The sequence below is a fragment of the Hydra vulgaris genome, chromosome 08, assembly GCF_038396675.1.
Source record: "Hydra vulgaris chromosome 08, alternate assembly HydraT2T_AEP".
In the NCBI taxonomy this organism is placed as follows: domain Eukaryota; kingdom Metazoa; phylum Cnidaria; class Hydrozoa; order Anthoathecata; family Hydridae; genus Hydra; species Hydra vulgaris.
In genome coordinates, this window is record NC_088927.1 from 48,183,536 (window position 1) to 48,211,513 (window position 27,978).

At 29.3% G+C, this 27,978-nt stretch overlaps 2 protein-coding genes across 2 annotated transcripts; both read left to right on the top strand.

The window, feature by feature from the left end:
- The first annotated feature begins 8,295 nt into the window (after positions 1-8,295).
- On the top strand, positions 8,296-9,162 carry LOC136083380 (uncharacterized). Its single transcript, XM_065802775.1, has 2 exons — positions 8,296-8,307; positions 8,590-9,162. Exons 1-2 carry the CDS (start codon positions 8,296-8,298, stop codon positions 9,160-9,162), a joined length of 585 nt encoding a protein of 194 aa, XP_065658847.1.
- LOC136083914 (uncharacterized) lies at positions 8,590-10,310 on the top strand. The gene is made up of 2 exons (XM_065803853.1): positions 8,590-10,031; positions 10,147-10,310. Exons 1-2 carry the CDS (start codon positions 9,347-9,349, stop codon positions 10,278-10,280), a joined length of 819 nt encoding a protein of 272 aa, XP_065659925.1. The 5' UTR covers positions 8,590-9,346; the 3' UTR covers positions 10,281-10,310.
- The last annotated feature ends 17,668 nt before the right edge of the window (positions 10,311-27,978 follow it).

The following is a 27,978-nucleotide window of genomic DNA, read 5'->3' on the forward strand; positions in this document are numbered from 1 at the left end:
CAGCCATATCAATTACTGCGCTAACAGAATACTAGTTTTAATTAAACACACCTTTGAATTCTACACCAAGCCTTTTTTCAATCCCTTCTCGAATATGCAGCACCATCAAAGAAATACGATATATCAGCTCTTGAAAAAGTTCAAAGAGTAACTCGAACAAGAAGCCTCTTACATCTAAGTTATGAATCACAATTAAAAAAGTTTAATATTACAACACTAGGAGCGCGTAGGTTAAGAGATTTAATCAAGTACTTCTAAGTCAAAAATAATAATAAAACCTAAAGAGTTATTGCAATAATCTGCATTCAGAAGAAATTCCATTCGATTAAAAAATAAATTAATAAAAGAACGTTGTCCATTAATATAGAACTTTCTTCTTAATAGAATAGCCACTGTATGGAATCGTCTTTCTCCATCTCTCATGCTATCTACATCAGTGAAAGCATTCAAAAAACGATTAGAAGAATATATTAAAAGCAAACATTAAGTCACCGGCTGATGTAGAGTGTGCTTATTACACTCTCTTGTTTAACATTATAAACATTAAAATTTTTGTTATAAATGGTTTAAATTGTTATTTTGTTAAATTATCAACTATAAACAGTTATTGTTATTATTAAAAAAAAAATTTTATTAAATTAGTTTTTACATACTGTCTAACTTATCTGCTTTCTTTGAGTAAAATGACATTGAACAAGAAGAAATTTCAAGACCTTTTTCGAATTTACCTGACACACATTTGCACTTGATAGAAGTTCATTCACCTTCAGTGTTAAAGATGTTCCCGAGTGTGCACAAGAGGAGTTTATTGAACTCCTTATCAGCAATGGAGCTAAAAATGATTTTTCTTCAATATCAATGACCAATTTCATCTAGTCATACTCTGTATTGTTTGAGATACAGGGTATGATTAGATAGGCGTTTTTCTCCTGCTTTTTCCTTTTCCAATAACATATCTTTGTAAAACAGGCTTTTTTGTTGTTTTTGTTGTGGATGTATTTGGACATATATACACCTTTTTGTGCATTGAGATACAATAAAAAATTGAAACACAATCGAAACTTTAAATTTGAGTTATTCACAATCAAAACTTTAAATTTTAGGCTTTATAAAATGTTTAAAATGTAAACATTTTATTCATTTGCAAATATTAACCAATACATTCAAATTGTAACTGTTTTGTTGATAAATTACTCCAAATCAATTAAAAACAAAATTTGTAACAAATACATATGGTGCCTATAAAGTATAAAATATAAATAAAATCAGATATTTAGTCAATGAGTATAAAAAGTAGCTACAAAAACACAGTTAAAAATGCAGAAGCATTTTATCAATTTTATTGTTGGGGTAGTCACAACTTGGCAATTATTATCAAGGGGTTATGGTCTAAAGTATTATCTAGCCAAACACTTAAGAAAGTTAACTAGTTAAATACTTCGTTAAATATTTTCACATTTTGACCATGCATTATGTTAGAAATTGAAATCTTCAGAGCTTTTAAATAATAATTTTGTTCAATCATTTGCAATAAGATTGCCTGCTGTAGAGAAGCTTTTAACTGAAGCTCTTATGAGCTAGTATGAAAGACCAAGTAGCTCTTTGGGAACATCATAGTAATAGATTAGATGGTATTTAGTTTGTCATTAGGTCCTTCTACACCTCCTAAAACTCTATTTGATTTCTGCTCAATTCTGTGATATCTGCATCTACAAGCTGCTGATACTGTCATATCAACAAGCTGCTGAATCTTATTAATCCTAGAAGTTAAAGAACAAGGAATATTGTTATTATCAACATCATCATCATCATCAGCATCATCATCATCATCATCATCATCATCATCATCATCATCATCATCTACACCCATTATTGTTAATATATTTTCTAAGTGATAAACAGATTAAAACTGTTTATCTTCATGCAACACAAACTTATCAGCCTCCGACGAAAAAAAAGAAATCTTTAATAAAAACCATAAAAACTTATAAGGGAAATATACAAATTTAGACAGTTGTCTTGAAAAAAATTCGGATATTAAGGTGAACCAAATCGTATTGTTACTATTAAATGCTAAAACCTTTTCTATCTATATTTATATATAAATTGAACTATAGTAAAATTTAGATCATATCTATATGCCAATCTAATCTCTAAAATCTAATGTCTAAAATAAATTATTAAGACTAAAAATAAATATCAGAATTTTGATAAAGAAAAAATGAAAAGAAAAGTTTGTTTAAGAGCTTGTCATTATTATTTGTAGGAAGAAATTGTCCCGTTGTACCTTCCTTGTTATTGAAAGGAACAAGGAAGGTCCCGTTGCACCTTCCTTGTTATTGAAAGGGTATAGTAAAATATTTATCTTCAAATCAAATGTTTTTGGGGTTACAAAAAAACTTTTGTTGCCCTAATTTTGAAAATAAAAATTTTGTTTATCCGATTTTCTTTATCCGTATTCTGAAGTGTCTTGCGTATTTCTAGAAAATCAATTGTCATAAAATTTTTAAAAGTAGTCGGTATGAGATGATGCTTATTTTCTATTTGGTTTTGATTGAAATCCCCATGGAAATCAGATTCTAAAACCTTAAGCTCCTTTGATAGATCCGTCTTATAAATGGCTTTAAAAAACCGTTCTTTAACGTTCATAAACTTCTTGAATGCTGATTGTTCGTATCAATCTTTTATTGCATTAATAATTGTGTCAAGAACTTCAAAATATATTGGCTTAAAATAATGGTTGACTGTTTCTATGTTATAGGCATTTCTTGTTTGTTCTTCGTAACCAATGACGAATTAAAAAATGGAATAATTCGACTTTTTTTCTCTTGCAATCAACGATTCTTGCTTTTGGCTCTTGGTCAGGTTTTTCTTTCATCCATTCATCTCAAAGTTGCAAGAGTGATTCACAGTTATTGATGACTTCCTTAATACATTCTGCCCCAACGGTTCATCTTGTTCCGGAAATTTTTTTCAGCTTTTTGAATAGTTCAGAGCCTTGTTCTATCTCGATGTTCTTATTAATGTTTCCAAGCAAATGTTCTCGTTTCGGTGAAAACTTTACAAATACGCATGTTTCTCCACTAAAACACAAGGTATCTCGCAAAATGTCACATATCGTAGTCAGCAGTTTCACGGCTAATCTTAGAGAATGCTGATGAGCTAGTACTCCAGATTTCTTCCCCATCTTATTAGATATGCCATCATAGATTTTACCCCTGCAAGTATCGAAATTTAAGTTAATTTTTATAAGAATATCTTTGATAACAAGTACAATAGTGTCGCTTTTAATGTTTTTCAACTGGTAAAATCCAATAAAGTCTTTAAAAGGGTTTAAATCATCATCTACCGTTCAAAGATAAAACGATAGCTACTCTTTATTGCTCACTTCAGTACCTTTATCAGCAATAATGGAAAAAAAAAATGCGTTCTCGGATAGTTTTTTAACTTTTCTTGTAATGTTAGAGTAGCTATTATTTCCAAAATCTCATTTTGCACCTCGTTATGTGTATACTTGTAACTTATTTTTCCATCAATGTGATCTACAATATTTTTGTTGTTTGTACCACGCAGGCGCAATAGTTTTGGCATTGAATGACCAAAAGATGTATTAGCTCTTTTATTGAAAGTCTGCTTATGCATTAATTCCGCAATATCTTGATACTGGACAACGTTAAGCTATATAACGAGGCTGTTTTGTGATATGCCAAATCTTGGCGAGCCTGAAAACATTTTGGAGCTTTTTTCCATGAAAAGAAACCTTTAGTAATATAAGCATCTTCTTTAGTTCTCTAATTGTTAAAAATCTCCGTACTTTTACGAAATTATTTTCCGTTATTAGTACAGAAAGTACCCATTTAACAAAATTGAACGGAAATCTTCCTTATTTTAAAATAAGTTTTGAAACACGAAAATTTCCAGATTTTATTATGGAAGCCAAAGTAAAATTTAAGCATACAACCTTGTCAGATTAAAAAGCAATTTTTTTTTTTTTAAGGGTTATTTAGGTGCTCCCAGAAGTCCTTACGGTCTTATCACGGAGCACCGCGGGAAACCATTTAACTAGAAGTTCACGCCTCCTTCCTTACCAATGTCGCTTATTGGGCTAGAGCTGGCGTCGAACCTCGGACCTCTGGGTTCTGGGCCAGAACTCTAACCACTGCGCCACGGCTGCTCAATTTTTTAGCTTACATGTTTGTTTGTTTTTAATATCTAGTATATTTATGACTTTTTTAGCTAAAAAAAGCAAAAGAAATAAAGAATTTTAAATTGTATAGTTTTGTTTATTTTACTTTTAATTTATGAAATATGACAGTGTTTAATCTTTTGCTCTTAATTAACTATTAATAAATAAATAAAGATAAATAAATAGTTAATTATTGAATAAATCACGTTGTAGAGAATACTTTTCTGAGTAAGGTTATATTAAATTTTATTTTTGATGAAAAATTTTTGTTATAAGTTTTCATGCTTACGTTTGGCGTAAATAAGATTTTTTTATTATTTGGAAAAATGAATTTAAAACTCTCGAAAGTCAAATTTAATATCATTGAACTTAAAATTTTTTCTTGTATAACTTTTTACACTGATCAAGAATCCTTTTTTCAAAATCTAATTTGCTATTTAGGAAAAAAAGTTATGAGTAAAAAACGGAAAAGGAGAATTGTGGGGTTGAATGAAATACGCTAATAATAAGTTAAATAGCTCACTTCTTAAATGCGGCTTTTTTCTATTAATTCTCAAGTGACCAAGAAATTTCCAACTATAAATTTTTTGCATTGAAAAATTTTTTCAATGAAATTTTTCTGAATTTAAATGAATGACTTTTACTGACTTTTTTTTAAATGAACAAATGAACTACGCAAGTTGTTCAATGCGGTTAAATGCGGTTTTTGTTAAATGTTGTTAAATGCGGTTTTATTAACTAGGTCTCAAGTGACCAAGCTAACTCTATAAATTTTGTGCATAAATTTCAAACGTATTGTTGTTAAATATATTTTAATATAAAATATGCCTCGAAACAACTTACAAAGAAAAAAGAAAAACTATACACCAAAGAGCAAGTTGCGCTTGCGGTAGTTAAAGTACAAATCGATGAATTTTCACTTAACAAATCTGCTTAATCATTCAGCATACCCGTAGCAACTTTTACAGGAGTGTCCATGGCATAGGTTAAACCATTGGCAGTGGTTCAAGCACGAGATTGTCAAAACAACTTGAATCAGTTTTGGTAGATGCGCACATCAAATTATCCGGTTCGGGCTTTGGTAGAACTTACAATAACGTCATCACACTAGTTACCAACTATTTGCAACACCAAGTTCAATCTCATTTGTTTCCTAATTCTATACCAGGAAGAGATTGGTATAACCTTTTCATAAACCGGTGAAGCCATAGGCAATATTTCATCACTCAAAGCCGCTTCTTGCACGCAAGAAATAGTAGCAAAGTATTTCAACACAATGCAAAAAGAGTTCAACGTAGCAGGTATCAACAAAAACAGTGAAAAAATCCATTATACAGTTGGAAATTGTATTAACGCTGCTGGTAATCCTCTTGCTCCATACATTATTTTAAATCAAAAAACTTCTGTACAGAGGTTAGTGTTTAAGTGGTCCATATGATGCCATATATGCTATATCTCAATCCGGATGGATGGAAGATAAGCAATTTGTGCAGTGGCTCACTAACTTGTATGTTGCCGCCATTAAGAAAATTTCAGGTAATTAGTTTAAATTAATTATAGTTATCTAATTTTAGGTATTCATATTTTAGTCGTAGAGATGTGACTAATGTCACTTACCGGGTCGAACTTATTTGCATCGGAAACAATATCTTGTTAATTTGCTTACCAGCTCAATTCAAAATTCAAAATTCAAAAATTCGAAAGGAAATTCAAAAAGAGGTTGAAAAACAACTGCGATCAGCTCAATCACTTGCAGCAGCTTTGTAACAAATTTTTCGTATACAACACGTTAACACACAAAAAGAAAAAATGTAGATGTGTCAAGATTCGAAGGTGGGTGTCTCAACATACCTGAAAGATTGGAAAAGGTTGAGAGCAAAAAAGCAGCAAAACAAGCTAAAAAACAACGTAAGCTTAGCTATAATGGCGAGCAGCAAATAAACTAAGCAGCAACCGAAATATTTGCTGCAAACTAATTTAAGTGTAAAAAGTGTCAAAAATATTTAATTTTTGTTATTTTTATTATTTTTAAACACAACAGGCAATTTAAAAATAGCTTCAGGCAATTTAAAAATAGTTTCTAATTAAAGTCAATAACCGTAATTCAACAGGCAATTTAAAAATGGTTTCATATTAAAGTCAATAACCGTATCTAAGAACGATTAAAAACCAATGAATAATTTCTTGCAAAAATGCAACATTTTTTCATTTGTATACAAATTTAAAACTATATGCACATATGCATAGATTTTTTTATAAACAAATTTTATAGTATAGAGTTTAATTTGAAATAAAAAATTTTTATTATTGTATATTTGCATATTTTTATTTATGTTTGAAACTAGCATAAAATAAAAGTTTTTTCTTCAATTTCAACTCTTTCCAAAACTAAAGTCCACATGAATGGACTTGATCGATATGATTTTATTAAATCCTAATGAGCATATATTATTCAAAAAAAAAAAAATTAGCTGCAAATATAATAATTTAAACCAGCTTTAAAGTTCCCAAAATATACCTGTTTTATGTTATCAAAAATACTAGTTTCTCTTTTGTTTTGTTTCTATAAATATATGTTCAAAAACTTTTTTTCTCTATATGCAATCGACTTGCTACCTAAATTGTTTAAAATAGTTCAAATATTCATTTTTATTTTATTTATATAAAATATTCCATATATTTAACTAGATAAAAATAGGGGAAAGGCGCCTATGATGGCATACTTAACTTTGAAGCTTCATTATTCAGTATCCTGAAGACCAATAATAAAAGTTTTGATATGGATACATTTCTTGTTACATCTAGAACAATAATTAACTTGGGATTTTTCATCAGTTTTATTTTTTTTATAAGTTATTCTTATTGTAAAAAAAAGCACAAGTATGCCATCATAGGCAACCACTGCTCCTATGATGGCATAGGGGAGGATGGGGCTAGTTATGATCGAGGGTAACTTAATGATTTCATTTAACCTTAGAGTCTTCCCTCAGAAAAGTTAGAAATTACTCGAAACCATCCTAATTTACCATTTCATGCTACACACCAGCATTGTAAAATTTTGCGCATGCGCATAGGATATATTGCGTTTTACGTATTTTTTTGACCAAAAAAAAATGTTGGAGCATCGCTTTCCTTTAACTTTACTTAAAAATAAGTTTTTCTTTGAAAAAAAAGGTTTTCCGAACTCGTCAATATTTCAACACCCCCAACTCGTCAGTATGCCATCATGGGTAAAAGTCGTCATTTTCATTAAAACAAGCTGTGTCTGCTTTGTTCAAAAGATAAAATTAAAGTAACTATTCCACTAAATGCACAAAACTTGAATATAAAATGCATGAAAATTTCATTTCTGCACAGTTAATAGTAAAATCACAATCTTAAATATATATAAAGGAAATAAAACTACAACAGCACATCCCAAAATCGATTTTTGTTGATTATAAAAACAATATTTGTGCACAAGGGATGTTTTTTCACTAAAACTAATGTTAAGTCAGTATAGTCATGTAGGTCTAATCATTTTTTTACCAAAACCAATTTTAATGGAAATATGACCGGTATGCCATCATAGGCGCTATGCCATCATAGGCGCCTTTCCCCTACTTAAAAGTCCGCTATTAAAACATTATGTTTATAGTATATTTTAAACATTTATTATCGCTTTATAATTCCTAAAATAAATCAGCTGCAGATAGTAAGAATAAAGGAACTAATACTCATTGCAAACCATACCGTATTGATACTAGATTTGTGTTGTTTTATACCACATTTTTAATCACATCTTCGTTATTCCGTATTGTACGTATGGTAGTGTCACAGTTATTGGCATGACTCAATTACTGGCACTTTTCATTTTCTATTAAAAAAATTATATCTATATCGAGTTTAAAAGTAAAAAATCATCACGGTATAAACAAAGTAATCTATCGTCTACTATTTGAGCAAAAAAGTGTTGCTGATTGTCAATTCTTCTATATAAACTTTACTATAAGTAAGAAAAAAACGCAATAATTTGGCGCAATTGTTAATCTTGATACGGTTTTGTTCCAGGAGAAATCAAGAACAGTTTATTGATTCCATAGTTTATTAATTAAAATCAGAAGTTTAAAATGGCACCAAAGGTAATACAAAATATCATTTAAAAGTCAAGAAAATAATTTTTGTTTTACAATAAAAACTTCTTGTGTTATTCTTTTTTTGAATTTGGGTGCCAATAATTGTGACAACAACTCAAACATTAGCACAACAATATTTTCAAACGGATATGTTCATAACTCTTAAAATACGATATTTTTTAGGTTTTTGTTGCACCATATATTTTTAATATTGGTATTAATTACATTTAAGTCATTACTAACAGTAATTCTGTGAGTTACTTTGAGTTCTATAATTTTTTTTTTCAGTCTAAAATACTAAAATCAAGCGAGTCTAAGAGACAAGTTAAAAGAAAGCAGTATGACAATAGTAGCATGCAGAGAGCGATAGACTCAGTTAAAAAATCGGATATATCTATCAAATCAGCTGCCAAAATGCATAATGTTCCTAGCAGTACTTTACAAACAAAACTATCTGGCTCAAGTAGCCTTATGTGTAGGCCGGGATCAGCACCTACATTGCCACTGTACATAGAAGAAGCATGTGAGAAATATCTTTTTGAAATGGCAAGAAGAGATTTTCCTTTAAAAATAAATGACTTATTAATAATAATTTCAGAAATATTACATAAAAGCTCACATCCTGCTATATTTAAAAATGGAATCCCTTCTAAAACTTGGGCATACAGATATCTAAACAGGCACCTTGACTTGAAGTCTAAAACATCAGAGCATAACTCTTTAGGTAGGTCCAGTGTCACCAAAGAGTCCCTTTTGGTATGGTACAGCAACTTTAAAAAGTTCATTGAAAATAAGGAATTAAGTTATTTGATTAAGTCACCAGAACGTATTTTTAATTTGGACGAAACGGCTTTTATCTAAACTCAAACAGAGGTGAATTCATTGGTAGAAAGCATAAATGTCTGCAACAGGTTTGCACTACTAGCGAAAAAGAAAATGTCACAGTTGCAATCAATTTCTCGGTTGCGGAAGAAATGGCTCCTCCTATGGTAATTTTAAATTAAGACAGAAATCTAAAAGTCTTCAGCAATGTGTTCCACTAGGAATGATAGTCCAGAGAAGCTCTATTGGATGGATGAAGGGGGAAACTTTCCTGTATTATTTGAAAGAGTTTATAAGGTATTTGCTTGGTAAAGACTTGCTTAATATAAAAGACAATAATCAAAAAGTTGAACTTTTTGTTGATGGTCATTTCAGTCACCTGAGCTATGGTGCATCTAAGTATTGTGAAGAGACAGGTATTGTACTATACTGCTTGTACCCAAATGCTACACACGTGCAGCAACCTGCTGATGTTGGTGTTATGAACTCACTTCAAGGTTACTGGGCACGTGAAGTGCAGATTTACAGAATGAGCCACACCGGAACTGCCATTACAAGTGAAAAATTTCCTGCCATGCCAATGAAAGTTATTATACAAATAACTGCTCCAGTCATGAAAAAAGCATTTGAGTGCTGTGGTTTATACCCATTTAACCCAGATAGAGTTAATTTGAACAAGCTACTTTCAACTTATCAACTAGCTCCACAGCCTGTTTTCACATATGATGTGGGTAAAAAACTGGCGTTAGAAGGGCTAGAGAAAAGCTTGTCAGAATCTGAACTAAAGCAATTTAAAATTTGGAACAAAGACACTACAAACTGTTCACAACACTGGTGCAGGTTATATGAAATATGGAGAGACATGGTTGCAGAAGTAAGACTACCAGCAAATACTTCTTATAGCTCAGGTAGATATTCTTATATTTTTAAATTTCTTTGCTATTTTAGTTTCATTTAAATAAAGTATTGAAAATAAATAAAGTTTAAAGTTTCAAGGGAACAATTTAGTGATTTTTTTTCCAGCAACTTCACCAGGAATAGATTTTGCTGTTACTCCAGGATTTCTCAACAATCAGCCAATGGTCAACTCTGAGAAAAAAATTAATGAAACTGGAGCACAAGGTAACATTATTATAATTTTTATTATGAGGTTATAAAAAGATATATGGAGATTACGTTTTCTGTCATTACAGACAGTTCTATAAATTCAGAATCGAATTCATGTACTTCTATCAATTCTACTAGCTTGGATAATAGCTTAATAAGTAAGCCAACAAAAGAATAAATTATATAAAGAAACAATTCATTTACTATTTTATATATTTTCAAAATATTTTTTCTGATTATTTCATAGATTTTAGGTCAGATATAGATGAAGATTCTGATAATTTTCAAGTTTCCTTTGATCAAGGTAAAGCAACAATGTTGGTATTGACAGAAGAAGTACTTAAAGTACCTGCATCAAATAAACCTGTAAATAAACGAAAGAAATGTTTAGTATATGCTTTATCTACACAAGAACATAGAAAAACGCTAACAAATAAAGTCAATAGATCCATAGAAGATGAAAATTGGATTTGTTATGTGTTATTTGTAAATTGGATTTGTTATGTGTGCAAGGCAAATTATGAAGAGGAAATAAGATCAAAGTTGTGGCTGAACTGTGATTCATGTAATCGTGCTGTGCATTTAAACTGTATATCTGAAGAGCACAAAAAGCTGACAAATATAAAAAAGCTTATTAAAAAACAGAACTTTCCTAAGGTTAAGGTGCCAATAACTGTGACACTACCATATACTTTTTATATTATGGTTTTTAATTTAATGTATTGACTTATATATCTTTCGATTGATTATTAAAATGAAAATTAGAATAGTAGCTTTACATTAAAAAAAATACCCAATTTATGACAAATTTTAGGAATTTTCGCTTGTGATTTGTATTATTTATTATTCAAAAATATTGATGAAAAACTTTTGAAAAATAAACAGAAATCATCACCGACAATTTTTAACTAAAATATTTAGTTTTGGTTATATGAAAAGTTTTTTTGTGGGGAAGGGGGAAGCATTGCTTTTGACCCCCTCCCTCGCTGCAGCTCATTTAAACACACACACACGTGTGCGTGCGTGCGTGCGTGCGTGTGTGTGTGTGTGTGTGTGAAAACTTTTTCTGAAATTCCTGACTAATGCTAATGCGATATCTAAACAACAAAACCTTTAAATCAAAAAATGTTTTCAGATTTGGATTAAGCATTATCTATATAAAAAAAAAATTTGAAAAATTACAAGTTTTTTATAATTTAACAAAATTAGGTTAGGTGTCACTCATATAGTTAAAAACTAGTCATTGAAGAGACGCCTAAACAAGATAAACAAACAAACAAAAAAATTAACAGCAATAATAATAAAGAAAAGCATGCGTAAATTAAATTAATTTAAAAAAATAATAACGATAAAGCTATAATAAGTTAAATAATATAACAAAAAAATATGAAAACACTCAATAACAACAGCAAACAAAAATGAAAATAATTAGCAAAACAGCAAAAATAATAACAAACTTTACGCAACCGAAAATGCAAACACAAAAACTTCTATAAAATAAAATAAAATAAAAAAATAATAATCTTTAGTTATTTTTGGCGAACTTGAAGCTTTTGCTTTAAATGGATTTTTTTTGTTTTGTTTTTGTTTTATTAAATCTGTTTGATCTATTATTCTTTTAATCATTTTCTTGTTTCATTTTTTCTTCAACCTTTTAGTTCGTTTATATCTTTCAATGATTTCAATATTTTACTTTATTTTTAATCTTTTTCAGTCTTCAAAAAAATTTTTTCGCTTTTCCTTTTCTCTTTTTTTCCTTTACACCGTAAAAGAAACGCTTCCGCCATTTGCGATACATTTCCGTCATTGCATTCTAATTATATTTATCTAATTTTACATTCACAAAAGATTACATCAATCTAATCATAGTTATCTAATTTTAGGCATTCATATTTAAGTTGTAGATAGACATGTGACACATGTCAATGTGTCACATGTCCATCTATGTAAACTTATCGAACCGTACTTATTTGCATCGAAAACAATACCTTGATAATTTGCTTACTAGCTCACTCGTCACATTATGCAGTTACTAGATATCGGTGTATATTACTTTGTCAGAAGAGTTTGGCTCAAATTACTTCAGTTTTATGCAGAGACAAAGTTTAGCAACTTATCAAAAGAATGTTTTAGTCACCTGCAAAACAAACTTTTCAGCACTGGTGAAGGTTTTACATTTACAAGCTAGTATTCCGAAACCCACTGACTATTTTTACTCAAATTTGGGTACTATTGGGTACAAATAGTCACTGGGTTTTAAAATACTGGCTTGTTTCCACTCGACATCAATAAAATTGGTCAGTCAAAGTTGCAAATTGCTAATACGTTTGAAACACCGCCATCTGAACCTGAGCCTTCATCATCTCAACAACTAGAATCTATGATAGTACCATCATCAATACTAGCACCAGGAACTACACAACCTCAACCACTGCCCTCTGAATCTACAACAACATCTAGCATCAGCTCCAAAGTTTCCTCAAAAGCCACCAAAAGTCTGCAAACAACCTTCAATATTGTAGTAACTCCGGCTATTCAAAAGAAAATTCAAAAAGAGGTTAAAAAACAACTGCAATCAGCCCAATCACTTTGCAGCAGCTTTCATTGATAAATTTCAAGTTTCATAGTATTATCTCTTAGCGTTCAAAAGTTATGACCATATAAAATTTGTGAGCCATCAAGTAGGGGGGGTTTAAACTTTATAGGGTCATAATTTTCGAGCGCTTAGAGATAATACTATGCTTGGAGTTTGCTCCATGCCTGGAAGCTAGCTATCTCAATCACCAAAAAATCTGGATCCGTCACTGAAGATTTTAAAAGTAAAAGATACTGAACACACATCTTTTGTACAATCAATGATGTAATATTCTTGATTCTTTATTTTTTAATTGTTTTTCAATAATTCAAGTATGTTCTTAAGGTATAGTACAAAATGTAAATATTTAAAAAAAACATAAGAATAGAGTTTATTTTATGTTCTCTTCCATTCTTCAATTGTTCAACTTCCAGACATGGATTGTGCTCCAAAAACCCCTGTAAAAATTCTATAACGGAATTTCAATGGACCTATATAGACATGAAATATGAAATATTATACATATGAAAAAATTATTATTTAAGATTTTTTTAAAATTATAATTAAAAAAAATAAACTTTTTTCATTTTTAGTTTAAAAGGTCATTTTTTCTGCAATAAACTATAAATTAACAATTTTTTTTCTAAAAATAATTGTTATTTTTGAAACTTTTATAAAATTTTGCTTCTTTTGAGACCCAACATGACATACTTTTGAAAAACTTTTTTTTACATAATATTAGGGACCCATTAAAATTTTAAAGGTCTTGAGGCACCTCAAGATAATTTCTTAGAGCATTGATATTTTTCCAGAGTATTTCTGAAATGAATAGACAACTTTTGCACACCCAGGCTAAACGAATTGTAAAAAAAACTAAAATTCACTCCACCCTACTGAACAAGCATCAAAAAAACAATAACTACATGAACAAGCTGCAAAGAAATTTACTAGAGAACAAAAAAAGATTTCCACTGCTACTCAAAAAGCGAAAAATGCACAGAAAAGAGAAGAAAAAAAAAAAGTTGAGACAAAGTCAGTCGTCTAAAATACCAGGTAAAAAAGGTATAAAGACAAAGAATCAATTAGAAGACCCTCATTTTCCTCAAGCTTCAAATAACATTTTAGTATCTGATGATCTTCTATGTTATTCTTTCGAAATTAATTGGACAAATTAATTGCTTGCGTGTGAGTAGTGTTCAAATTGGTCATGCATTGAATGTGTCTTTGATTATCGTCCAACCATGGAATTTATTTGTAACGAATGTGTATAAAATAATATATATTCTTTTTTTATTAAACGATTTCATTTTTTTAATGGATTAAAATAATTATTTTAATGTTAGTATTATTTGTGTATGTGTTTTTCTGTATTTTATACGCATCCGGAATTCGGGACATAAACACCTAATTCCGGATGAAAACAATATTTTTTAAAAATAAAATAAATGATAGATTTATATTGCAAAAATAATATTTTTTATATCGTTTGACTTGTCTTGTTATGAAGTTTATTTATTTAAAAAAATTATTTCAAAATTCTTTATATTGAGCTAGTTATGACAATTTAAGTCCTAAACCATCCGGAATTAGGGGTTTTTACGGTATAATCAAAAATTTCAAAATATGGTATCTCTTGTGTTCAAAGAGTATAACAAAATTAAACTTTGTATTTTCTCAAATCGTAGAATCAAAACTTAATATAGTCAAGCGCTAATTATTTGATTATAGTATGAATTTTGAAGTTTAATGAGTATAAATTTAGTTGACAATAAATTTTTAAATCACTATTATTAAGTTGTGAATAAAATCACTATAAAACGAAAATATATTTTGAACGTTATTAATGTTTTTAATGTTTATCTATTTTTTATATTTTTTATTAATATGTATATATATATATATATATATATATATATATATATATATATATATATATATATATATATATATATATATATATATATATATATATATATATATATATATATATATATATATATATATAAAGAGTTTAAATAAAGTTAAATAAATTCTAAACATTCTAAAACAAATAAAACGAAAAAATCGATGCTGTTTAACGTTGGTTAGTTAATGTTTGCAATTATTATGAGGAAATATGTGACGTATGTTACAGTATTAGCATTTAAAAAAATCGTTAAATGGTATTACATTTTCCTTGACTAATATATTATATTAGTCAAGGAAAATGTAATAGTAAATAAACATAACAAACATGAATGGTATTGTAAACAACTCTATAATTTGACAGCGAAGTTTTTTCCAAACTTTGCTATGCCAAATTATGTTATACAACTATATATAAAGTCCAATACTCGTTATTTTTTATTGAATAATAATATTTTTTGTTAATTAATAAAGTAGAATGAATTTATCAAAGTTTATAAATTTATCGATAAATATTTTTGGTGATAATAAAAATATTTTTTGCATTCAATGTACATGACCCTTTCATTAAAATTAAAATATTCAAAGTATTCTATTTTTGAAACTTGCATAGATTTTTTTGATGATAACACGAGGTGTTGAAATGCGGTGAAAATTGTTATTTTAATGAAATTCCAATTTAAAGTCAATTATCAGCATTTGCTTAATTATTAACAATTCTATTCAGAAGAGAACTGATATCAGAATAGACAGCGTAATTCGTATTAAGAAATTTGTTTCATATTGTTGCCAAGACAATAATAGCAAAGACTTTTGTAACGTTTTTTAATCTTGTTAGAAAATTTTAAAAATTTATCTTTGAATCTTATTTAGTTCCAATAATTAATGAAAAATGAGACAATTTTGAATAAAAAAACTTTGCCTTGATTTCAAAATAACTATCAATAAAACAGAAATGCTATAGAGAAGAAGAAAGATATGATAACAAACCTGATGTGAAATGATTTTGTTTCTGGTCAAGATTTCCGCCAAATTATTATTTAGAGTTAGTTCCTTAACTAGATTTTTATGTTTTAAATAAAGCTGATATTGGATTAAAGAGTAAAAATTGAAATTACAGGAAAACGAAAAAATTGAAACTATAAAAGTTTATAACTACGTAATAAAACAATTAAAAACATTTGCGGTTTATTTGTAGTTTAAACATTTTTTTAAAAACCGCAAGAAACACAACTGATTTTTAAAAAACTAGTTTTAACAGAGAAGCAAAAACTATTTCATTTTACAAAAAAATTGTTTTATTTGAATCATTGACAGCAATAATTATCAAAAGTGGATCTTTCTGCTCTTCAACCTCTAAAGCATCAGATGGCTAAAAAATCTCCATCTTCTCCGGTCAAAGAATGCACTGAAACTAAAGAGAAACGGCGGTTTAGTTTAGATGCTCTAAAGAATCCAGCTATATCTTTGGTGAACTCAATTCAAAGACGACGAAAATCTGAATTCCCGAAAACTGTTGAAGGAAATACCCATAACAACTCGCTAGATGTTTTGGAAGAGAACGAAGAAGAAGAAGATAAAAAAGAAGACGAAGAAGACAATGATCCGTACAATTTAAATTCAGAAATTAACCTTTCGTACGATCTTTGGTTTTTTGGTGAGCTTGATATTTTGTTGGATGATGCCAGTAACGCAAATTCCAACTATACCACTAAGTTATTAGTTCTTATCGACAAAGATGGGAAAATTTATCACCAGCTCTATTCTTCACTACATAATGACTCTATTGTAAGTGAAATACCTTCACACGAAGGAGAGTATTGTTTAAACTTCTGTGATCCAACTCAGCCAAGGTTCAAAAACCTTCGCTTTCTTCTAGCGCATTTGATTAAAGAAAATTATTTACAAAGAGTTTCATACGAGTGGCTAATCAAAAACTTTCAACAAGAAATGGCATCAACATTAAGCGGCTAAACTAATATTATCAACGACGGTTGTTTAAAAAAATGATAACTTAATAATTATGTAGATGTTTGTGTCTGTATGAAAGATATGGAATAAGAGTTTGTGCGTGCATGTACCAAGTTCTAAAGACGCCGTAGTATAAAAAAAAGGAAACAAAAATAGAAGATTCATACTTTTTTAATAACGCCCCGTTGATACCAAGTAGCAAACCCACTCTAATGTTAATTTTATATGTAAACATATATTGTATTTAAATATAAACGCCTTTTTTTCTAACTGTATATTACTTATATATATATATATATATATATATATATATATATATATATATATATATATATATATATATATATATATATATATATATATATATATATATATATATTATTGTTTCTACTGTAAAATATTTGTATCAGTACGTTTCATATATTTATCTTTTCTTGTCAATAAAAGTAAATATTCGTCATTTTTAAATAGTGTTGTATTAATATTGGAGGTTTATGGAGGTTTATTTATTTATTTATTTATGCTTTATATACTTATATATAGTATTGTGCAAATAAATTGCATCAAAATAAAAAACAATAAAAAACTTTTACATTAACATTTTGTGTGTCCTTCTAACGCTGCTATGACTTGACCAAAATTTTTTTCTGCACGATTTGGCATAGAATCTACCAAATTTTTACAAATGTAATAGATCTTCTTTTTTCGGGTCTTCAAACCAAATCTGAAGAATAGTGGTGGTAAGCTTAGTTTTAGTTGTGCAGCCATTTTTTCAGTCATTTTTTTTACAATTGTCCAGAGGTTCTCAACTTGATTATGATCTGGGGAGTTGAGTTGAGAGAGATCTCAAATTGATTGAGATCTGGCTATTTAAGAATTTTGATATTATTTTTTACCATGAATTTCTCGACTTTTTTGGATGTATGGCATGTGGCTAAATCTTGTTTCAACATTCCGTTTCCATTTGGAAACGCTTTTAACATCTCTAGAATTAAACTTGTTTCTAGAACCTAAATGTAAGTGTCAGAGTTCATCATGCCAGTAACTGGATAGAGTGCTCCTGGTCCAACAATAGAGAAGCAACACCAAAACATCTTCTTTTTTTGGACAATTCAAATTTTTTTCAATGTTTCCGGACTTATAGGCTCACCATCAGAGTGACGAACAAACTTTGATTGCTAGCCTTGCATTTCGAAATGTTTCATCCGAAAATAAAACCTACAATCAATAAATAAACAAGTTAACAATTACCAACTCTGTTAATAAAGAAAACCATCACCTCTCGAAGACAATCATCAAGAATCTTTTAATATCTTCAGTTTTAAAAATAGTAGATTAAATTACAATAGCACGATTATAAAAATATAACATATAAAATAGCAGTAAATTTAACAACTACGTTTTGTCGTACCTTTTTCCATTGTTCTTTATTTCACTTTTTGTATTCCTTTGTCCCCAAAAGACGCTTTTTTTAATGGCATCTGTAAGTAATAGTTTTTTAGAAGGTTTTCTGGCAAAATCCTTATCAGCTATCTCTGCACAGTATTCGAGCAAGCATGGATGTCATGTGTAGCATTTGTGTTTGTGTTCATTCTTCATTTGATTTTTGATACTCTGTAGCATCAGATATCGGTCAACACATTTCCGTTGTCTTAATAGTGATAAGCTGCCTGTTGCAAAGTAATGCTTCTTGACCCAGCTAACTGTAGGTTGGTTTACTGAACATAATCTGGCTATTTTCTGTTGAGATTTATTAGATTATTATCATAACTTAATAATATATAACAATAATAATACAAATAGAAAATTTCGTTAATTGACTTATTATTTAACTTTATAACACATAAATTGTTTTAAAAGATTTATTAGATTATTATCACAATAAATTGTTTTAAAAGTCATACACGTTGTTATTTTCTATATATGTATATTAAATTTCTGAAACAGTCTCGGGTTATGCAAAAAGTTTTAAGGACATATCTGTGTGTTCATTGTACATAAGAACAAGATCTTGCAACATATTTCTTCATTTTTTTTTTTTTTTTTGTTCATCACCTTAACTCGGCGTTAATTTTTGTTCAAAAATCTCCCGATTGCCAGTTTGCGCGTGTTTTCACACTTACAGTCATAGTAAGTGGAAACCATGTGAAAATAACAGTGAAATTTTAATAGACCAATCAATATCAAAAGTTTTTGCAAGTGGTTTCTATTGATCAGACGGATTGCGCTAAACTTGAATTTTATTTATAAGCAATCAAAGCGTATGTTTATAATAATAATAATAACAATAATAATAATAATAATAATAATAATAATAATAATAATAATAATAATTCATTTATTTCAGACAACAAATACAATACAAGGTCCATAGTAAAACAAAGCAAATAAAGGTCAATTAACAATTCTGTTTAATCCATACGCAGTTAAATTATTACTGGCGCAGGCGACAAGCTGATTTTTAAAACTGCAGTTAAGCAGCAAAGTATCGAGAGTAGACAGACCCAGCTCCATAAACATATTTTTAGCACTTGAGTACTTGCCACAGCCAAAAATATTTTAGCACATTTCTTGTAACAAGATTGTAGATTTGAAAAAGTATTTACACTATAGTTAAGCCACAGCGCAGCATCGTACAAACAGAGGCAGTACGCCTTAAATAACTGTGTTTTTACACTTATTGAGCATTTCTTATATCGTCTGTTGAGAATGTTTGTACGTGTATACAGACATTTAATCTCTCTATTGATGTCAGCATCATCAGATAAATTATTTTCAATTATGTGACCTAGGTAATTAAATTTTTGAACAAAAACTAGTTCACAACCGGCTAAGGTAAATAGAGGAAATTTGTTTGATAAAACTTTACATTTTTGTTTTGGGTTAAATACCATGCACACTGTTTTCTTAGTATTAAATGACATATTAATTGGGGTGGCTTCAACATTTAATGCAGTTAGCAATTTTTACTTTTATTAATGCAAACCAAGACGGTGCAATTAGTACAATATCATCAGCATATGCCAAAAGATTCAAAAAAGTGCCACCTTAGTTACACCCAATATGCAAATTTGTAATATTAAAAATCAGTTTTCGTATGTAGAATCTGAACAAGAATGGTGAAAGAATGCCACCTTGCCTTATACCATTGCTTACATTAAAACTATCAGTGTTTGCATTCTGCCATCTAACACTCATAGTTTGATTTTTATACCAAAATGCAAGTGATCATTATTATTAGAATTATACAATGTTTGGAAATGCATCTTCCACATTGTGGCAATGCCCTTGTCTCCAGTAACTCCACTAATACTAGCAACATAATTGTTTGCCTTTTTATCACTAATTTTGTACACACTGTTCCAGAACTTTTTAGGATCACCATTATTAATATTATCTACACATTTGTCTACTTTAATTTGCTCTGTATGATTTATACAATACCGAAGAGCAAGTTTAAATAATGCCCGCGTTTTTTTCTTTTCTTCAAAGATAACTCCCTGTTTAGGTTTTCCACCCATAACCCATTGTGTGAATGCATGTCTGGCAATCCTGTGGGAAAGTTAAATTCGTGAACATTAAATTCCGAATTTACTTTGAAACCACTATGAGGTATTATGTCAGCTACAGCTGATTGTATACATTCTATAATGTTATTGTAAAAAAGATCAATTTCAGAAGCAAAAGAGTCACGTGATATAGAACTATTTAAAATGCTGATTGGTAGATTTACTCTTTGAAGTAAATAGTCTACCCTTTGTTCATATTGAGCTAAAATGAAATAGTCACAAGCTTGCCAATTTGGCATTCTAGGTGATAATTCCAGCGTAGAATCACAATCAATTGTAGCAGGTTTACATTTACTAAGCAGTTGATTAAAAATACTACAGGTCTATGGTCGGATGCAATAAAGTCTGGTAATATTGAAATACTCGCTATTAAATTATCAACAGTTTGGTTACATAAAATATGATCTAGCCAAGAGATATTCTTACCATCATCACTAATATATGTAAAAACATTATTTAACCTGTCTATATCAGATTTAACCAAATTATTTTCGGCAGCAAGGTTTGAGAATTCATCATAGGATCTTGACCCTTCGTGGCAATTGAAATCACCTGCTATAATAATTTAAATTCCTCTGTCTCTACTATAATAGTATTCAACTTAGAGCATACATCAATATAGGTATTAAGGCTCTCCTCATCATTGTAGTTAGTGGGCATGTGAAGGACTCTGACAATTCTTATGACCATGATGATAATGAGTGCTGCTACATCAACTGAGGGTTTTTTTTCTTTTTTTTAAAAAACTATAATTTACAATTCAAATTGTAATAAATTTATTTTAATCCAGTTTCCTAATATCATTTTTGCACTACTAATGTAAAAATGTGATTTTATTTTTCCGAAAAAGAAAAAAAACTAAGAATAATGAAAGAAAAGATTGCTTAAAGATTAATGAAAGAAAAGAATATATATATATATATATATATATATATATATATATATCTATATATATATATATATATAGATATATATATTCTTCTTATATATATATGTAGACATTGCCCACATTGATAAGCAGCACAGGCCCAATATTGGTATCAATACACAAGCAATTAATCCTTGATTCGAGCGAATCAAAAATTTTAACACGACTTGCAAGAATTTTTTGGTACAATATTGCAGTACTTCCATAAGGCCTTCCAATCAGTACATTTGATGATATGGTAACTGCAGACAACCCAACTCCGTAGAAATCTGGATGCACACTATTCAGCATATCAAGATCACATGACAATAGCCAATGTTCTTGTAATAACACAAAGTTATTTGAAAAACCTAAATTTTTGATTGCATATAAACTGTTCTTTAAAGATCGACAATTGAATGAACAAGTTGACAGTTTATGATTGGTAGCCATTTCTAGGTTGAAAATATCTTTGCACTAATAAACCCTTTGGCCATGCTTCTTTTGACATAAGTCGATCAATTGTACTTTTCATGTTGGAAGAGTCAACACAAACAGAGATATAGAAAGATAAATATCCTTCATGCTTTGTTTTCAGCTTTTGACACTTAACCGATTCGCTATCTTTAATTTGTAAAATATCGTATATACATTCTATCACGTTGTTTTCTGTAGTAGTGGATTCAAGACGTGATACAAAAATATCAACAGTTTGTTTGGTAGTACTTGCTGTAGATCTCAGCCGCATATTTGTCTCTGATGCTCCTCATTGATTGTGCAGGCTTTTTTGTTGGTTTTTGTTGATTCTGCTGCTTTGGTAAATATTTTTTGACAATCTCAAAATTTAGAGGCTGCTTTTTGACAATCTCAAAGCTTAGAAGCTGCAAAGACTCATTCCTTAATGGGGAGAAGTCATCATGTTGTAGGACAGTTCCATGGACATCGCCTGCTGTGACAAGACAATAAATTTTGAAATAAGATTTCTTGCTTCAATAATTTCCTCTTCACAATAGAAGTCACATGTTATTTTCACATTGTCATCCATTGTTAAAACATCCATTTTATTTTTCAGAAAACATAAAATTTCACTGAAAACGGGTGCATTATTATCAACTACCACCATACTAATGCTCCCAGTTGTTTTCAGTCAAATACTCTGTAGTAGGAGGATTACCACCCTTAATACCAGTGGATTACCTCCTGTTCGTTATACTATTATCTCTTTTCTTGTAAACACAGTAATGCACTTATTAACACAAATACTGTTTATGTATCTTATCCTACCATTTTTTAAATCATATCTTAAGATTATACTTTCACATTGATAACATAACATCAAGTTGATCTCAAAAATTAATTTAAAGAAATTATAAAATATAAGTAATCTAATTAGTAAATAAAATAAAGGGAAAATTCTTCTTTGAAAATGCTGAAGTTGAAGGTTCTTATGATTTCGTTGCAGGAAAGTAAATCGTCAAATATAGCCTGCCAATATCTAAATAACAAAAATAAAAAATTACTGCTGTCCTATCAATTTATCATACATGTTCTATTTTCTATTCAATTTGTAAATTCTATTTAATTAATCTAAACACACTGTAACTTGCATAGCTTGTTGAACAGCCTAGCTTTAGATATGTTGTGGATTAAATAGCTAACCTTAACTTAATCTTAAACCAATATAATAACTTAATCTTAAATCAAGAGAACTACTATACACATCTACACCTTAATTTATTAAAAAAAAAAAAAAGCATAACATTTAAAAAGGTGTCATTTTATTGATATTTTTATAACAGGTAATATTTATAAAAACTAATAGAAATAAATTATTTTCATGTTTTAATTATCTTTTTTATGAAGGTTATATAAAAACATCTTAAAATGATAGAAATCTAAGTCTAAAAAAATATATTAATTAATTTCAACAAATATAATTTCTGAAATTGAGATACCTTTTGATATTTGCCAGAACAAATTTTTTTATAAAAAGCCATAAAACTGAGCAGCTTTGCAAGTTATTACATCTCGTGATACCTATTTTGAAATTCACAATACTTGAAGTAAACTTTTTGTGACGTACAAATTTGAGGTCTTTTTGGGACACCGCATCCCTGCTTGGATCATGGTTTTACTTAGATAACCTTAACACAAACATCGAGGTTTTTAATAATCTGATACCTTGTATCAGATGTTTACCAACTTTGAAAAACAAACTACAAATTGTTTTTGTTTTTGAACATGCAACATATAAATGGATATTAATGAATATAAATGAGAAACACAGTTTTTTAAGATATACATCAACATTTGTATGAAAGATTATTAATATAAAACATTTAGGTCTGTAAAAATAGAAAATTTGTGAACACTTCACTTTATTACTTATATAATGTAATATATTTAAATAGTTGTTTGAATATACTAACTAAAATTCCTTTTAATTTTTTTGCAGCTGTTTATACTTTTTGTTCACAGTAGTACCAATCTTTACATTCTTGGAGGTCTTTCAATAATAAAACCGTTGTAAACAATAATAAACTTCAATAATTAAAATGTTTATCAATTTAATAATAACTTAATAATATGTAACCAAGTAAAAAATTTATCCTTCATAAAAATATTTAATTAAGTTACTATACAAATATACAAAAAAAAATGCAGAAAATCCAGACAATTTTAAAATTTAAAGAACATAATTTTGAAATTCATGAATACGAAATAAAACAGAAAACAAAACAAAAATATAAAAGTAAAAAGAATAAATAATATATAATTAAAATATAAGTAAAAATAATAAACAATTATGAAGATCTAATAATAAAAAGGTCAAACTTGGAACTTCAAAAACATTCATTTTTTTTTCTCACAAAGCCTGCTTACCTCACCCAAATAAAATAAAAATTAATATTTAGTGTGTTTAAATATCCTAATAACACAATAATGTAGAATAAACATAAACTTACTTCATAAAATGATCTGCATTTCTTGATTGATCATGGACAACACTGATGTGTAGCCTTAAAAATATATATTTTTTTAATTCAAATAATAAAAAAATATTTTTTAAAAATGGCTGCCAATTTTCTGAAAATTAGTCAAAAAGTCACATAGAAACATCAGAGATAAACTCATACTTATCTTTTACTTCATATATAAAAAAATTCCTCAAATGCTCCTTAGTGTGTTATGTCCATATTTAGTTAGAGATTTTAAAGTTAATTCATTATTTTAGGTTTTGAAACTTTTTGAAAATCAAAAATGTCAATTTTTACAAGAAAAAATAAGATATCTCAAGATATATTTATTAACTTTCAAAATCTCTAGCTAAAAAGAAAGATATTAATGCAAGTATCAATATCAAATGTTAAACTGTGTGTATAAAAGAGGTAACATAGTGGTTTATCGATCATCTTTTTGTAGAATTATTTATTATGATTAAAATAATATGACGAATGTGTAAAAATAAATATATTCTTCCATGAACAAAAAATATAACTTATATTTCAACATATTATTACATTAAAACATTCAACTTTTGACCAATTAAAACATGATTCTTGGTTACTTAACTGCATATTATAGTGTAGACTGAACTAAACGTAAAAATTTTCTAGTCTACACGACATTTGGTTTTAATAGTCGCGCGAACGATTTGCGCTGAAAGATTTTTGGCCAAAAATTAATGCCGTGTAAAACTTTTCCTCGTTCCAATAAATAACGGTTTTTTTAAAACAAACATTTTTAAAAGCTCTTAAAGCGCAACTATTTTATTAGAGAATTTTGGGCGCTAATACACTTTTGCACCTCCTCCGAATTTACAGATTTTAATTGCAGATTCTAAAAGATCGTCGTTTAAAACGAAAAAAGTCATCAAAGTAAAGGGCTCTAACTCAATCTCGAAGTTTTGAAAAAATACACACAAAAACGCTAATATTCGCTATCTTTTTTCGCAAGATTTACTGTTTTAAGATTTCGTTTTTAAAATTTTTATAGCCTTTAAACTTAACTATGAAAAAGACTGGTTCCTATCAGCCTAAATGTTTTTAATTTTGAATTTGTCATAAAGAGCAATTTTAAAGTAAGAAATATAATTTAAATGTATGTAGTTTAACAATTTTCTTAATTAGTTTCTATTATCTAAATTTTTAGATGGCGAATCCGACACACGCTGAGTTCGATAGTATTTCTTTAGTAAATATTGGAGTTCGACTTAAAACGAACAAAGAAGAGTGCTTTAGATGGTGTAGAGAGTTTGGTCTGCTTTCTCAAATAGTTACTTGTCCTCGTTGCAACTTGCAATGTAATGAAGAACAATTCAATCGATCTGTTGACAAAAAAACTTGGAGGTAACCATGAGCGAGACTAGGTTTTTTTAAACCGAGACGAGACCGAGACGAGAAGTTAGTACTTCTCGTGAGACCGAGAACGAGACGAGACGAGAAATTCAACAATTTTTGAAAACAAATTTATTAAAATTCAAGTAAAAAAAAAATGTAAACATGGTTTTGACAAATAGACACAAATGACATTTGTCAAATGTAAACAACTTTTTCAAATAATTATTCAGAATTTTTTTGCCAAACTTTTCCAACAAGACAATGTTTTCTCTGATTAAGATGATTTGTTCTACTTTTTCTGGGTGTAAGTTGTGTCTGGATGATCGGACGACATTTCCACCTGAGCTAAAAACTCTCTCTGATTTAGTTGAACTTGCTGAAATAGCTAAAATTTGTCTAGCTAATGAAGAGAGTTCTGGCAATGTATTTGAATGCAATTTCCACCAATCAAGAATTGGAAAGTCTTTTTTGGTATCAGGGAGATATTCATACTGGCACATTTTGCTCAAAATAGGATTCAGCTCAGATATTGGCTCTTGTGTTTCAAGTCTGACGTATAACTTGCGCTTCAGTTTTGAATAGGGGACAAATCTGCTGAAAAGACTCTGGCAACAGGTTGGCACTCAACATCATCCTTAACCTGTGAGGCTAACCATTCTTTTGTTGTTGGAAATTTTTTGAAGAGCTTCAAGTGAAGTCCCTTTAAAGCAGGATTTAAGTAGTCTGCTGCAGCACTCAATAAGTTTCCAGTGTGACAAAGAGGAAATCATTTCTCAATGCAGCATTTCAAGTTTTTTGCATACAAGACACCGTAGCCATTTTTTCCATCCGTCTCAATAAATTGATCAATTTTGTCATGGATTAAATAAAGAGAATCGGCGACAGTGTTAATTGTTGGAGTAGACTCAGCCGACCACGTTTCTGTAGCTTCTTTAAGTGGTGCCAAAATTTCTACTGCTCCCTCGATTGATTTCCACTGTGATGCACTGATGGTCTTTGAAGAAAAAATATCTTCATTTGCACATAAGCTAATAATTGCACTCTTTAGATGTAGGACAGAAGCCATGCAATCCAGTTCACTATTCCATCTTGCGTCAAAAGATTGGCGTAACTGTCTAAAATTGATTCCTTGAGCGTCTGATTCTGATTCAAGCAACTCAGCTGCAACTGTTGACTGGTGAGTTAAAGAAGCCAAATTTTTGCATGTTTGCAACGCATCATCCATTCCAGCAGTCATTCCAAATGAGTCTCGAACTGCACATGGCAAAGTATGATTGTTGCACAAGTATTGGTCAAGGCGCTTTGACAATTTGACTGCAAGTTTCATGTTTCTTGCCTGGTCGTTCACGCAGTACATTGGCAAATCAGGAGGCAAATTTAGTTCTTCTAAGAAAGAATCCAGCTTTCCTTTAATTAAGATACCTGTGTGTCTGCCTGGAAACTGTTGGACATGGGGTGTCCAGTGATGTAGTCTCCAATTTTCGTCAACAGCATGAAAAGTCCAAGAGATGTAACTGTCCTGAGCTCTAGAAGTCCAAAGGTCAGAAGTAAACGCAGCACTTTTTAGATTTGGCGTAATCTCCGTTATTATGCTCTTCATTCCAGCTTGAACTTCTCTTGACCAAATTGAAGGCTTTCTTGAATATGTTGTTCTGTGATGAAGGCTCAGTTTAGGGTTTGCAATGTCAAACAATTTCTTGAAACCTCTTTCTTCGACTGCTTAAAAGGATGCCAGATCAGTGCAAAAGTAATCCAGCATTGCAGAGTCAAACTGTTTTTGAATGGAATTTTCTTTGTCATATTTGGACTTTGTTTCAAGCATTTCGACCATGGTTTGTTGTTTCTTTTTAGGAGAAGGAAGAAGAGAGTCGTCAGTTTTTTCAGAATACTCAACGTAATCTTGTTTTTAAGGTTGTGTTTCCATCTTTTGTTTTCAAAGACTTTTTGCACGCCTTGCATTCAGCACCGTCACTTGTTTTTTGAAAATATCTCCAGATTTTGTTTTTTCTTGGTGACATTTTTGATCGTTGAAATGAGGCAAGAATATTTCTTTTCAATATGAACAATGTGTGTCAAGTTGAATTCCACTGGTAAACTAATGAAATTAAGTCGAAAGTGCACCATTTTATACAAAAAGTTTTTGTATTTAAAATCTATAAAAATATTTAAAATCTCATTAAAATTTTTTAATAAGATTTAAAAAAAAAATCTAATTAAAAAATCTAATTAAAAATCTAATTAAAAATTTAATTTGTTTTTGTTAACAAATTAAATTTTTAATTAGATTTATTAAAATCGCCAAAATATTAATTAATTAAAAAAACAAATTATTAAGCATTTTGTAAATTATAATATTTTTTAATTTGGAAAATAATATGATATTTAAGTCTCATTCTACTTCTCGCGAGAATTTTCTATTTCTCGTTTCTCACGAGAAGTCCCATTTCTCACGAGAAACGAGAACGAGACGAGATCTCGCTC